General features: G+C 47.4%; 1 protein-coding gene across 12 annotated transcripts in view; it reads left to right on the top strand.

Moving 5' to 3' along the window:
• Window positions 1–15841, top strand: part of LOC6612310 (voltage-dependent T-type calcium channel subunit alpha-1G) — an 85397-nt gene that overhangs the window by 29472 nt on the left and 40084 nt on the right. For 7 of the 12 annotated variants that reach the window (XM_032724742.1, XM_032724737.1, XM_032724743.1 and 4 more), the window contains exon 4: window positions 14240–15182. In XM_032724742.1, the coding sequence (XP_032580633.1) occupies window positions 14293–15182 (890 nt within the window). In that variant the 5' untranslated portion in view covers window positions 14240–14292. Of the gene's footprint in view, window positions 1–12904; window positions 13009–13254; window positions 13273–13362; window positions 13700–14239; window positions 15183–15841 lie in introns of those variants that run through there. The other 5 variants (XM_032724747.1, XM_032724746.1, XM_032724739.1 and 2 more) reach the window with 4 other exon arrangements.

Raw genomic sequence — 15841 nt, 5'->3', positions numbered from 1 at the left:
TTTGTTGGCCCACTGAGTCCAGTTGTCTCGAGTGCCAAGTATGCAGAACGGCCAAATGCACTTAGTCGATATGGCTGCTCTTAGCCAAAAGTTGCTGCTGTTTGGCCGGAGTTGCACATAAATCGTGGCAACTTGTGCGCTCAAAGAGCCGAAAAATGACATCCAATGGTGGCATTGGCATCCGAGGAGATCCCCATTCTAGACTAGGGTGGAGGCAGAGTAAAGGGGAGCATCCAGGACGAAGGACTAAACAAAACATTTAACGGTGTGATCAGAGAGAGGGCAACAAATGGCAGCTTTGGCATCAACTCAAGTGGCCATAATGGCATAGACGATGTACAGGAAGCCGCTGATGTTGTTGTTGCTCCCGTTGTTTCTGTTGTTGTTGGAAGGGGAATGTGGGGAAGTGTCACCGGAAACAGGAAGTGCGGCAGATAGCAGAGCAAAAGTTGGCTATGTCCCAGTTTTAGTACAACGACACCACCACCAGGCATCATCATCATTACGATGGCGATCATCATCATCATCAGCATCATCATCCAAGTGGGTCTGCTGTCGAAAATTGAAATGTACATATAACTCAACTTATGGCGAATAGTCATCATCGCCATCAGGTTTTTGCGCCTTAATTATGCGCTCATTAGACGACTGCCTTTGTGGCACACGGATTTCAGTTCTCCCCAGTTCAATTGAATGCTTTTCATTTCATTTCATTACGTTTGATTTCATTTCATTGCATTGCATTGCATTGCATTTCATTTCAATTCGTTTTCATTCCATTTCGTTTGGCTGCACTGCGAACTGACAAATTTCTTAATTGCAAGGCAGCTTTTTGGAATGGAATGCCTTTTCATCTACACGCGGGTTCTGGCCTCCGAAAAATGCAAACAGAAAGATTGAAAGCAGCAAAAAGCGAGAAAGAATTAACGTGCAAAAATGGGCCAAAACCGAAAAAAGAATTAGGAAAAACTAAAAAAAAAAACATAAGAGAACGATTTTGCGGAGCGTTCAGACTATAAGATACCGAGTTTCATCCAATAGTATATTTAGGACATATACCGTGGATATTGTCACGATCTTGAAATCTTGTACTAATATTCAATAAGTTAATCTACACCCCAGAGATTAATCACACCTGATGTGCAACCAATATACCCCACTGATGGGTACCAAAAAGCAGAAGGGGAGAAATCAGGCTAGTCAAGCGTGGGATCTGTGGTGTTTGGTTGATGGCGGGGGTCCGGTGGCATCTTGCCTAATGGCCGCTGGCAAATGCAAAAAGGCTGTTGCCTGTTTGTTGCTGCTGCTGTTGCAACTTGCTTCTGTGGGCAACCTTGAAGTTGCACAGTTGAATGCAGAATAAAATTGAATTTAATTCAAATTGAGCTTGCCACACACTCGCATACACAGCGAACAAAAGAAATGAGAACTGCTCTAAAAAGAGCTCAACAATGTCTTGGCATAGTAAACCGCCCCCCATCCGAAACCCCAACCTCCAGCAGCCAACCTCCAGCAGCCAGCATCCTCCATCCCCCAACCGTGCACCGTACGTCTAGTCGTCTCTTTTTGTGGCATGTGCTTAAATAGACAAGTTTATTGCCAGTTTTGGGGCCTGTGGGGCAAACAATGACGAGGCCAAAAGGGTAGACAAATGCTAGGCCATGTTGTTCTTATATTCTAACATTCCTCTCACACTGGCAAAGGTCAAAAGTGTGTTTCTGTATTCTGCATTCTGCATTCCGTATTCCGTATTCCGTACTTTCTGCTTTTGGTTTAGCACTAGGTCAAAATGCTGGGACAGTTGTCATGTGGCTGGCGAATAGGTCTCAAGGTGAACAACTTGAGTCCCAGTTCCTTTCATATCATATTTCACTTGCATGGCTCAGTTCCATGAATCCATCTCTGTTGCTGAGTCCGGCGTAGGGTTTTCCTTTTTGTCATGTGTCAGAAAATTGGACAAGATCCCGGGTCTCCTCGTATCTTTCGGCTGCAGTCTCAACATATTTGGGTCCGAATGGATCCAGTGTTTGCCTGTGGTTATTCATAGAGCCAACCGTTCGGCTTTCACTGAGCTCTGGGCTTAATTGTCATACCACCTTTTTATGACGGCCACGGAAACTGGGTTAAAACAACCGAAACACTCTAAACTGAGGACGCTAAGCCAAGGGTCAAGATGGCCAAATTTGGCAGGGTCTTTTTTCTTAACTCGGTGTAATAGTTCAGGGTTTTTTACACTGAAAATTCTTGCAGTTGGTAAATACCTAGTACTATTAACAAGTTTAATTAGTAATGACTTTTCAACTGAAGCGATTGAAGTCTGAAATCCTCATATTTGAAATGTTAAAATATCCGATGAAACTTAATGCAAACTTCAAGATGCAACCACCGGCAGCCAGCAGCAATTTTCCAGTCGCATTCTACACCCACTTAGTTATTCATTCGACTCAATTTGCGAAATTTAACTGCCGCATTTTCTCGCCGCCTTTTCATTTCTCGCCAAACATTTATTTTTACGAGCGGCGGAAAAGTTTTGCCATGCCATTTTCAACTCCCTGAAGACGGGACAATTAGGCAAGTTTTTGAACAACCGCCACTCCACTTTTCACTTTTTTCACTTTTTTTCCCAGCCTAATCAACAGAGCAGCCGGAGGGGGAACGGGAATAAAGGCATAACAACAAGACGGCAAGTAAATTATTTGGCCAATTTCAAAAGTTCATGCTGACCTGATGACGGCCAATTAAAAACCAAAAATTGCGTCAACTGACAAAGCGAACAATAAGCGGAAATAAGCGAAGGGCGGGCCAAGTTTAATTGAAAATTATCAAGAACAGACTTTTGGGCCATAAAGGCGGGAATACATTTCTTTTCAAAAGCGTGGGGCGACTCAAGGGTCAGGGGTCAGGGTTCAGCCACCCCGATGACAAGTATCGCCGCACAGATCGCACCATTAACTGCCCTAGGACAGATACAGATGATTTCCTTAACAAACTTCACGGCGCTCTCGAGATACGAGTACTCCATTTTAAAGACATTACGGCCCACTGCTATGCGGCATTAAGACACTGAGCGAAAGTGTGCCAACTTCAAATTATTCATAGAATCCTTGTAGAGCTGCAGAAATGAACAATGAGATATATTAACCATACAGAGTTTAATTAATTTAAAATTGCTTAAATGTTTAAAATTTATAAAAAGCCCACCTACTCATGCTTTTTTCTCTGTGTATCAGCGTGTTTACCTTGAGTGCGAGCCGACACGTTTTCAGTGTTTGATAAAATGAAATTTTATGGCATGGAGCACCGGGCACTGGACTCAGGACACTCCACTTGCACACGGAGATAAAAAGCGAGAGCGCGAGCAAGGACAAGGCTGAGGATGAGGATGAGGATGAGAATGAGGATGTAGATGTGGATGTGAATGGAGACAGGACCTCGACTGACCGAAAATTGAAACAGAGCGGCTATGAATTTCCAGCCAAGACAATGGCCTCAACGTGCCCGGCCATTGCCTTCCTGCTCGTCCTTCGCGTCCGCATCGTCCTGTTCGTCCTTTTCGGTCCTGGGCCGAACGGTTTGGGGCTAGTTTCATTCCCCAGACGAGACAAACAAACAAACGAAACCAAACCAAACCAACTGGAGAATCGGGCGAATGTTCAAGATAATTGAATGAAAATTCATTCGTGTGCTTTTCGATTTGGGAGTACGAATACGAATACCAGGGAAACTTTTGCCCAGCCTATGGCTTTTTGTCAACAACCGAAAATTCGTTTTTCTTCTTTTCACTTTTTGTTTTCTTTTTTGGTTTTGTTGTTGGCCAAGTGAGGGATATTTTGTGTATTTCACATGTTTTTGTGAGGGTGGGGGCAAAAGTATTTACATGTCGTTGTCATTTCCGAAATTTTCCCCTCTTTGCTTTGGAGTGGGAAATTTCAGATTTAAATCGAATTAGAGCTTTGTTGTCCCTTGTTGTCTTATTTGTTTAATTTGTGAAAAGTCTACCTTCTGCCCTTCGTCTCGCACGAAAAAGAAAAAATAGCTCGTGGCATCCTTTTGGTGGCTCAACAAGTTGAACCCGAAAAGAATTTGCATAAAAATTCATGGGGTTTTTGCTGCCCGTTTGGCCCAGATATTTATATCGGTATCAGTTTTCCCACACATATATATATATATATATATGTATATAAGTCCAAGCTAGTCGCCGATTAGTTTGGTATTCCCCAGAAGCATTAAATCAGCATAATTCCGTGATTTCGCTAAGGGCAAAAGGATTGCTGCTTTGTTTTCGCCTTTTTTTCCGCAGGAATTCTCAATGTCAGCTGAAGCGCAGCAAAAGTAATTTACAATATCGATGCGACATGGCCACAACCTTGGATGGCATCCATTTCCTTGGCATTTTCCTCGCGAATTTTCCTGATTTCCACCCTGCTTTTCCACCTTTTCCGCCTTTCTGTATTATTTAGCAGATGCTGCCAATGAGGCGGAGATGAAGGCGCCATCGCCGTTCTCATTACTTAAAAGCGAGATGCCAAAAAATGTTGACTGAACGATGGCGCGGCCCACGCGGCGTATGCGCAATAATTTGCCGCTGAAATTTTGCAACTGCTTGCTGGTGGTTGAGGAAATGCGGTTAACAGTTAAAAGTTAAAAGTCAATAAAAGCAAACAAGGAGAACATTTAATTCGATTCGGGGGTCGAATTCCCACTGGAGTCGTCGCAACGCAAATGATCAAATTAAGTCATCGGCAATCGTTGAGCGCAGCAGTTCCATTAAAAGCGTTTCGATATTGATTGTTCGCTGAATTCGCCAGAGAGGTCATTTAATATAATGCATAACTATACTGATGAGCTTACGATTTTAAAGACCTTTTTGTGATTAAAATGGAAAATACTATAGCCAAGGCCTGTCGATAATTACGACCATAAACCAAATGAAGAGTGTATTTTATGGCACATTTACGAGAGCTAACGATGGCTGAAATATGAGTGCCTATTAAAAATTTATTAAAAATGTGTTGCAAACGGGCAATAATTGCAATTATGATATTCATGGCTACTAAAGTAAGAATAATTTGGTAACTGATACGACTATTTTCCCTTAAGCAGGCAATTAAAATTTAAAATCTGAAATATCTCTCTAGTATTTATTATCAAAACCAGGCGCAATCGATTACTACCGATGCCTGATGAACTGAGTGATTGCCGATTGACGGGGCTGTAAATCGATTCTATCGATTACGGCTTCCATTACCAAATTGAATCGCTCAACTCCCCTCGGCGCCCCTAGCTCGAAACTCAAGACGTGCATTTCACATGCTCGCATGCTGAATATTTATCGAATAATGAATAAGGCCCACGCTTACCCACACAGATTCCATTAACCGTATTACGTTAAAGTTGCAAATAAAAAAGTACGGAATTTATCGAACTGCCAAAATGGAGAAAGGGATGTGTGTACTATGTGTATGGAGGATGTTCAAGGGATTCGTTCGATGCTCAGCTCGGAAATTTACGGTTGTGCTCAACTGAATGCGCCAGGTGGATTCCGGAATTCTGGATACCGAATGCTGGATTTTCCGACCGGCTTACTGGCCGCCATTCATGGCCAATAAAAAGTGACGCATAAAAATATGAATTTTATGTCTGCGTATTTAAAACGACAATAAGCAGCGTGTGGCCGTGAATGAAAAGAATGAAAGTAAACGAAAGTAAAGCTCAAGTCCCCGGCCAGGGCAATCAAAACGAAATAAAAACAGGAAAAAAAGAAACGAAAAGAAAAGCGTAAGCAACAAATGCGCTCAATGAAGCTGAAAAGCAAGAAAAGCGGTGGAAATCGGTGGGCCCCCTTGGATTGGAAAATCAAATGAAAACAAAAAAAAAAAGAAAGCCAAGCTCAAGCAGGTATTCACATACATATAGTACATACATATATATTCGTATATATATGCAACTTTCGGTGTTTCTGGCAGCTGCTGAACATGAAAATGAGTTTTCTCCTTCAACTTTTTTTTTTTTTATGCCAGTCAAGCCAAATGAAAATAATAATAAAATCAGCACAATAAGCAAGCAACAAAAGCGGCGAAAGCGAGATAAATACAGCAGAGCTCGAGAGATTGGGACAAATCGTCAGAGATCCCCGCAACTGACCATTGCCTAATGGAATGGCAATCGGAATGGACATTGATAACCGAAAGTTAAGTTGTATCCTGCTCAAAGTTCTCACTTCCCCTGCCCCTCGGAAAGTGGCACCAGCTTTATGCTAATGTCGGCGACTTTTCCCGACAGGCCCTGCCTCATAAGGCAGGCGGTGAGCATAAATCTTCCAGGCACGAGCAGAGGACTCCCATGAGCTAAGCGGCACGAAAAAAAGGAAGAAGAAAGGATCTCCATGCCGTCGGGCGACATCGAGGCGCGCGCTGCCACTGATTTATTTGCCAACGTGTGTACCACGCTGCGTATGCTTATTATTCGTGCGTCTTTCCCTCTCGCCTTTCCTTACTTTTTGTGTGTGTGTGTTTTTTGTTTTATTTTCCCTTTGCTCCAGAGACAGCTATCAATGACAGGGGCTTGATTTTGCATTTAAAAGTGAATTATATATCCGCAGATTCTCCGACTGCCGCAGAATAAAAAGTATGCGGGCCATGGAGCACTGTGCAAATATCTTGCCACATAAGCGACAATTTATTTGCATATTTTCATGGCACCGACAGTCTGAAGAGTGAGTTGTCCTGGTTGTTGTTTACATTAACCCATCGGCGGAAAAGCGAAAGGGGGCCAACTAGCAGACAACTATGTGTGTATGTGCGTGTGGGAAAATAACAAATTGGTTGGTGATAAGGGAAAAAACTTGGAAGACAACAGCAACTCACAGTGGCATAAGTACACAGGTCTTAAATGGGTTTTTTAAAGATATCAATTCTGCAGAAAATTTGGTTTTAAACTTTTCAGCTACGTACTTAACCAAAGTAGAACAAATGCACAACACCTATTTCATTTGACAAATGGATTAGGCTCCCAGACACCCTTAATTTTTTTTTTTTTCAATTGAATTGAGCTGCAAATTGTTATGCGATATAATAATGCACAATGGCTGGCAAATCCATTCGGAATGAACTCAATAAGCCCGCTCGTTTTGGCAAACCGTTTATGGCGATATATATCTACGGTTCGAGTCCACTTACAATATAAATTCATGTTGCACACACTGTGTTGACCCATTTCAAATTGTTATCGCGTTAATATCTGACATGTTTGAATGTCACATTGATCCCGTTATTCGGCTAAAGTCTACATGTGTGCGTGTGTGTGGGTGTGCGTTGGTGTGTGTGTTGGGTTTGTTTGTATTTTTGCTCGCCCTTTGACTAATATCAACACCAAAGTTGCCTTTCCCGCGCTGTTTGTGTTTAATTATGTATATCTGTGTAAGGTACACACACACACGCAGACAGGCAGGGGTAAATCGCACACAGATACAGCCTGATTGTGTGAGTTAACATGGGTGCCATGTGTTTTTGTGCAAGGCGCTTACAATAGTTGTCCCACTGTTTTTTTTTTTTTTTTTTTATTCGACTTACGGTAGGAAAATTAAAATCTTCTAAAGATACCACCTACTGTTCGTAGGTGGCATGCACGATTCATAAGACCTATTGGAATTATGCCTACGTACTAAAACAAAAACCTCCGCGTGCTCTTCAGTCCTTACTCGCTCACCGGGACTGCCAGTCAAGGTATGACTTCGGTGAGCAGGATGTGAGGCCAGGTCGCACCCCCTGCCTTCAGTGTAGTCCTTGGCGGCTCCTTCTTCCTTTAGTTGATTTTTTACGACGAGCCGGGAACTCTGGAGTAGAATTCTTCGCCCGCCGTCACCCAGGGCGCCAGTTTGGGCTTAGGCATCCACTCTGTTGGCCATCTCGTCTGATCGGACACGCTTCATCATATTGATGATAAGGCTGTGTCCCAGCTCCCAAGCCTCGCTGTTCGCCAGCATGGCCGCGAACAAGCCACTAGGGCTGAGCGGGGTACCTGACAGCGTCTTTAGCTGCTCCCTCTCCGCCGTGAACCTGGAGCAGTGCATTAGCACGTGTTCTGCTGTTTCCTCACCGTCGACGCAGAACAAGCATCGAGCTGACTCTACGTGACGGAACCGGAGTAGGTAGGCCCGGAAGCAGCCATGGTCCGTAAGAAACTGGGTTAGGTGGTAGTCCAAGCATTTGTGCTGGCACTCTGCCCAGACCGTCAACTCAGGGATGAGCTGATGAGTCCACCTCCCCCGACGCGAAGTCTGCCATCTGCTCTGCCATTCACCTGTTAGCCACTCGTGTGCCTCTTGCTTGGAAGCGCCGCTTCGCATTAGACTGAGAGCCTTGATCTCCAGATCAATTGGCGGCAGGCCTGCCAGGGCTAGCGCCGCGTCCTCGGATATGGTCCTGAAACCTCTAATGAGCCTGAGGGCCATTGACCGTAGCACCGAACGAGCTCCTTTCAGGTATGAGCCCCTGCTAGTGGCATTGCTCCAGATTGGTGCAGCGTATAGCAGAGAAGCCTTTGCTACTGACACCAGCAGTTTCCTGGCCGGGTGTCTTGGGCCACCGACGTTGGGCATCAGCCTGGCCAACGAAGAGGCTGTGACTGCTGCCTTCTTGCTGGCGTAGCTCGCGTGGTCCTTGAACGATAGCCTGCGATCTATCATTACTCCTAGGTACTTTAGGGACTCTTGAGAGGTCACCTGTGTTCCATTGACGGAGACCAGCATGTTCTCCACCTTTTTCCTGCTGCTGAGAAGGACTGCTTCGGTCTTGTGAGCCGCTATTGCTAGCCCGGCTTTCTCGAGCCACATAATGGCAGCACCGATCGTAGAGTTGCATTTGTCCTCCAACCCTGCGATTGTTTTGGAGACGGCTGTGATTGCCACATCGTCAGCAAAACAGTGCAGCTCTACTCCTACGGGCCTGTTGATGCCCAAGATCCCATCGTACATAATGTTCCATAGAATTGGTCCAAGTACCGATCCTTGGGGAACACCTGCCGAAACTCGGTATCTTTTTGGGCCATCTTCAGTATCGTACCATAGAACCCGGTCCCTAAAGTAGCTGCCAACGACTATCCTTAGGTACTCCGGGATCCCCATGCGGTTCATGGCTGCGAGTATTACGGGCCATCTGGCGGTGTTGAATGCGTTCCTTACGTCCAGAGTCACTATAGCGCAGTATTCCTTCCTGCCCCCTAACCATCTATCACCAGATAGAGCGGTCTTGGCGATGATACTAACGGCCGAAAGAGCGTCCAGTGTGCTCTTTCCTTTCCGAAAGCCATATTGATGGCTTCCCAGGCCGTTGTTGCTCTCGGTGATTGCCTCTATTCTAGTATACAGGATACGTTCAAATAGTTTCCCTACTATATCCAGTAGGCATAGGGGGCGGTAGCTGTTTGCAGCATGTGCTGGTCCCTTCCCTTTCGGCAACAGGACTAGCTTCTGGCTTTTCCACCTTGTTGGGAAGATTCCGTCCAGAAGGCATTGCTGGAAGGTGGCCCTGAAGATTTCAGGTCTACCCAGCGCCACTGCTTTTATAACAGCTCCAGGAATACCGTCTAGTCCAGGGGCTTTGTTAGGTTTGATGCGCTTGGCTGCCTCGACGACTTCAAGTTCCGTGACGCACTGGAAATCTGGGGCAGGGGCTGCCTCTGTTGGCCTCCATAGAGTGGTTTGCTTTGGGAATAGCTCCCCTACTATGTTAGCCAGGACCCCCGGGTCGGATGGGGTTGCCGCTCTCCTCCTTAGCTTGTTGGTGACAAGTTTGTAGGCGAGGCCCCAAGTATCGCTGTCTACGCCATCCTGCAGCTCCTTAAACGACCGAGCTTTGGCAGCCGCGATGCCGTGCTTGAACTCTAGGCGTTTCCTTCTGAAAACCTCTAAGAGTTCCGCGTGGTGGGTACTGCCTCTGGCTCGTTGCGCCGTTCTCCTAGCTCTGAGGCAGTCAGACCTTAGTTGGCTTAGGGAGGCACTCCACCAGTAAACGGGTGGTTTGCGCTGTGCCTTATTTTTCCTAGGCATGGTTGCGTCGCAGATATCTTCGAGCATAAACATAAGGCCTGCCGCCATACTCTCTGCGTCCCCATTTGGGATTTCCAGGGAATTGATCTGATAGGCCAGCATGGCCTCATCGATCTTCCTGGTGTCCCATGCTTTCCCGGCTGTTCTGCTCTGCCGTCTCCTGGGCATGCCCTCCGGGGAGAGACTGAAGGAGATCAGGGCGTGGTCGCTCAGCGTCATGACGTCATGGACCATCCAGTTGTTGATGTCCACTAGCCCTCTGCTGACAAAGGTAACGTCAATAAAGGACGTACCCCTATCGTTGTTGAACGTCGGCTTCCGTCCGTCGTTCAGCAGTATAAGGTCCAGCAATCCCATGGCGTCAATCACAGCTCGGCCTCTGGCGTTGGATGTCCTGCTGCCCCATTCCACTGCCCAGGCATTAAAGTCGCCGGCAACGACCTTCGGGCTTCGCCCTCTCGCATGGTCCACGAGCGCCTCCAGAAACTCCTCGAACTGATCGGGGGTGTCGCTCGGCGGAGCGTAGCAGCTGTACATGTGCACGTGGTTTAGCTTCGCATAAGCGATACCCCGCATAGGTAAAGCAGCCAGTTCCTGGACGTGGAGAGGGCTGCAGCATTTGATAGCTGCTTTACCTGTCTCGTCAAGGATCATGGATGATTGTCCACTACCTGAGACGTAGGGTTCGCTTAGGAGCATGATGTCTACATTGCGCTCAGCCGCAGTCTGGGCCAGGAGGCTCTGAGCTGCTGCGCAATGATTGACATTGAGCTGTACTACGCTAATGTGGGCGTGCATTAAGGTGGCTCTTGGCTTCTTTCAGGGTCGCTCTGTAGGTCGGGCACGCAAAGCTACCCGTCGGGTGGTTTCTGTCCACCTCGCTGCTGCAGATCAGACATTTTGGAGCTGCAACGCACCCCTTTGCTTTGTGCCCACGCTCACCGCATCTAAGACAGCAGTCTGCCCTGTCGGTGTCCTTGCAGGTTGCTGAACGATGTCCATATCCCAAACACCTGTAGCATCTCGTGGGTCGGACGTCCTGGGTGAAGCGACATCTTGACCATCCAACGATTACGGTGCCCTGTTTAAGGACCGGTATCGCCACGTTCGCGTTCAGCAGCACTGAGGCTATCTGCGTGCCATCCCGCATTCTGCGAAGGCCCCTGATATCTTCAGGGTTTATCTGCAGACCCTGGAATTGGGCGACCATGCAGCTGTGGAGCTCAGCTGCTGTCGTAGCCTCGTCCAAGCCGCTGCAAGATAGGGCTATTCTTTGCGCTCCCGTGCGCACAGAGGCCAAGTCATTGAGCGCCGCTTCCAGGTCGCTCTTAAACTTGGGGACGCTTTCCGCAGCTTTCCCCTCTACCTCAAGCAACAGCTCACCTTTCTGAGTTCTCCGGATTTTACGTACATGGCTGCCCAGTTCGCTAAGGCTCGGGTCCGATCTTAGCTTCCGAAGCATCTCTGCGTACGAAGCCTCTCCTGTCTTTTTTAAAATGAGTGCCTCAGGTTTTTTACGCAGGCGCGTAGGCTTCACCTTGGTCCACTCTGCACCCGTGCTAGCATTCTTGGCGACAGATGCGTAGCTGCCTGGCTTGGACTCGATAGGTCTAGGCGCCTTTTCTTCACCGTTGCTCGGCTTGGGCGCCTGGGCGTTTGGCACTTGCACCTTGGGTACCTGCGCCTTTTGAGGAGCCTTTTTGGAAGGCTTTTGTACCTCCGTCTGGGTACCACTGCTCTTCAAGCAGTGCTCGCTAGAAGTACCTTCGTACAGCTCTATAGCCCTGTTGTTAAGGGCTGAGAGTTCGGAAGCTATGCCCTTTGTCTCTCGTGTCACGTGCCGTTGGGTCTCGAAAGCGGATAGCAGGATATTTATCTTGCCATTCATCCTGGCGAGAATGCCCCTCAGGTCCTCGTTCTGGAGAGCCGTGGACAGGTCCGAAGACCGATGAGGGGAACCAGCTGGGGACTTCCCTCCCGTCTTTTGCGATGGCACGGCAATGTGGTCCATCGTCTTCTGGCTTGTCGCGGTCGTAGTTGCTGTAGGAGCCATGTTCTCCACCTCTACAGCATCGCTGCAGTCGCTAGTCAACGGCGGCTGGGAGCCTGCGTGCTCACCCCTCGCCACAGACGGGACTGAGATTCCGTCACCATGGGTCGGGTTACTGACTCCTCTGGTGGGGGATCTCGAAAGTCGGGAGCTCCTCCTGAACGGGTCGTTGCGATCAGGGGGACTGCCCCCCCCTGAGCTGTCCATCAACTAAAGGATGGCCTAAGTTACCTAGGCGAAGCACCAGCCTTGGAAAGGGGTTCCCACGTAGGCCACGGATTTCCCCCTGGCTTATACGGATGGAGGTTTGTACCGCCTCGACTCGGACACCAGAGCCTCTGCTTAGGCACCAGAACGGTGAGAGGTTGATATTTGGTCTGTCCGCGACCTTTGCGCCTCTTCCCCTTTCTTCACGACTTGTGCTCTCCCAGTAACCCGTAACAAAATTAACTTTAAATTAAATTTCAACGGTTTAATTTAAATTTAATTTTGAATTTCGCGCCCTACTGTCGCAACACAACACTGATCGCACGGTTGATCTGGCAACGCCGCCCTCTCCAGATCACCCGTTGCGCCTAGTTGGCAGCGCTATCAGCTGTTTTTTCAGCTGCAACAAACGCCAGCAAATAGATTACCTATTTACCTGAAACAGGCGCGCAATAAACTCGCGCGATTGTAGCGCAAAGCTGTGGCGCGACTCCACCGTGTAGCTCTGTCAGTATGCCGCACACACCGGCCGACACAACTACTATAAATTCGAATTTTCGCGCAGCGTTACTTTAAGACGTCCGTCTTCACGGCGATGTAGACTTGGTCCGCCAGTTGTCCCACTGTGTACATGAGTGTGTGTGTGCTTGTGTGCGTTTGCTCCTGTCTTCTTAAGCCTGCTCAACATTTTCCAAATAATATGGTAACTTTTGTATTGTCACGTGCGCTTGTGTTTGTGCCTGAGTGTGTGTTTGGCATTGTTTGTCTTGACGCTGACTTCCGTTTCCGGCTGATAAACAAATGGCGCCAGCCAACGATTAATTATTGTGATTTCTAGTCTTGAGGTCCACCCACAAAATAACCATAACAATAACGGCAGTATCAACAAAAATACATCCAAAGGACACGTGTCTCCTGCAAATTCTCGAATGGCCCAATTGAAAAGCCAAAGAATCAACGGACTTGTGTACGAACAAGAAATCAGTATAGATAACATTTTTTATCATTAGTAGAAAATTTCTGAATTTTTTTAGTTTTGAGTTTTTCGGAGTTGGTTTCTAGTTTATCTGCATTTTAATAAATTGTTTGATAAGAACGGGCTATTATCGCTGCTTGCCCAATCGATTGCATAGATTCGCACAAATATCTCAATAGCTTTTCAAAGGAGTCTCGTCCTTTGTGGCATTTCTTTGGCAGCCTATCAATGAGCCAATTTTCATACAATTGCAAGTGTGAGTGGGTGTGTGTGGGTAACCACAACGAAGCACTTTTTGGCACGTTAATGTGTTAGAGGTCCTCACCTCACGCCGAAACACAAACACAAACACAGACGCAGAGGCAGACGCACACGAGCCGTAATTAATGATTGAACGCACAAGGGTATCCCCCAAAAAGTATGCTACGTTTCTTGTCTATACGCACAAAATGTGCTTCTCATTATTTTTACGTACTCCACACGCACGCACCCACACATAGCCACACACATACATCAAGTTTTCACAAAAAGCAACGCACGTGCGTATAAATTATGTTTTGGCTTCATTATGTGGGTGAGTGGTTGGGTGGTCGGGTGGCTCACTTGGTAGGTGGGTGGTGCCCATTGCTGACGCCAAGTATCGCATTAAAAATCAATTCCCGAAACTTTGCACGTACACCAGAAGAAAATTGTTCAAATGCGCTCATTAGCGCGTAATGAAATAAGTAATGCGCTTAAAATTGGAAAGAAATAGGAGAAACGGGATTTTCGAAATGAAATTAAAGAAGTATTAATTTAATCCTTCATATATGGTTGTATGGATCTTATTTTGTGGTATTATGTTAATTTGTATGTATTTCGTCACTTTGTTTCGGTGTAAGCTGACGTTGCACATATAATTTAATATTCCATTTTAATGACTCTACTAATTGCTCACTTTCCCCTTTTTCAATTTTAGCAATCGGCAGGAAGATGGAATGACCAAAATTCGCTTAGTTGGCACCCCAGAAAATGCTGCCACAGCCAGCGGCAGCGGTGGCAACAGCAACAACAACTACCACTCAATCAGCAACATCTGCAACATCGACAGCGGCAACATCGGCGACAGCAGCAGCTAGGAATGGCCAGCGACGTCGCGTGGCAGCAGCAACAGAAGGCTGCAACAGCAACATCGGCAACAGCAACAGCAAGCTCAGCAGCAGCACCACAACCACCACCACCAACAGAGTAAGTCAAATGCATTCCAACGAAGAGCCGCCCATGACGGTGATCGTCGATGGGGGCGGTGGCAGCAACGTATCCGTTTCCGGTGGCAGCGGCCACCGAAGGGGCAGCCAGCGGTTGCGGAAAACCAGTTCCTCCAGTGCCAATGCGAAGTCGGCGTCGGCGAATCCTGCGGAAAGGACGAGCAGCGGCCAGAGGTCTTCGCATCGCCAGACATCGAATGCATCCGATGGTGGTGGCAGCAGCAGGCGTCGCTATCAGGGAAAGGAGCACCACGATCGACGCGATCGTCAGGATCGCCAGGATCGTCAGGAGCGTTCGGATCGCCATGAGCGCCGCGAACGTCGCGATGAGCAGCAGGCGGCACGTCGGCGAACAGGACGCCGGCATAGTGGAGCCTCATCGCTGAGCGATGCTGCCGCAGCAACAGCCGCCGGACGATCCCGGTCGAGAGGAGGAGGACGAACTGGTGGAGCGGTCAGCTCATCGACCGGCTCCAGCTGCAATGGCAGCTGCAGCTCCGACGACGGCGACTCCTCGCACACCTCGTCATCCAGCTCGTCCAGCTCGTCCGGCGAACCGAATCTGCCGTATCCGGGATTCCCCGAGATCTCTATCAGGGCGCTGACGCAGTACACCCGGCCGCGCAACTGGTGCCTGATGCTCATCACCAATCCATATCCTTTGCACAAACAAAAACGAAGAGAGTGTGTACGTTCGGTGGATTGATGGGGTGGCTGGGGTGCCCTAATTGCCATTGTCCTTCGCTGGCAATTTACCCATGGGTGTGTGTGCTGGAGTGTCCTTGTCACACATTTCACAGGATGTGCGTTGTGAGCCTATTGATTTTTCTCTTCTTTTTCCGCCCTTCTGCTGCTCCCTTTTCTCTTCACTCTATGTTGTATTTTTCATTTTTCTTTTTTTTAATGCGCCTAAGGACACTCGATTCGGCGCAGGATGCGATTTTTTACAGGTGTATTCTTTTGTAATCCAGGGTTTAGGGCAATCAAGATAGCTACGATTAATCGCAATATCCAATTTTCTAATTAAACTACAAGCTTACAATGTTAAGGTAACAGGTTGCCTTAAATTCAAAAAATATATAACCTATTATATATTTACTGGGTATCTCATATTCGATTTACTCGACTATTTCTCTGTCTTTTTTTTTAGCTGCCTGTTGCAAAATTCATGCTACAATGTCAGCAGTTGCAAAAGGTATTGCGTGTGTGTGTATGTGTGTGCGAGTTCGCTGGGCATAAATAATAAATATCTGAATGGGCATCGTCATTGAGAGACGGAACCAGTGGATATATGTCCCCCAGTCCCAGTTGCC

This window comes from Drosophila sechellia, chromosome X (assembly GCF_004382195.2).
Source record: "Drosophila sechellia strain sech25 chromosome X, ASM438219v1, whole genome shotgun sequence".
Lineage (NCBI taxonomy): Eukaryota > Metazoa > Arthropoda > Insecta > Diptera > Drosophilidae > Drosophila > Drosophila sechellia.
This window is presented reverse-complemented; position numbering and strand designations above follow the sequence as displayed.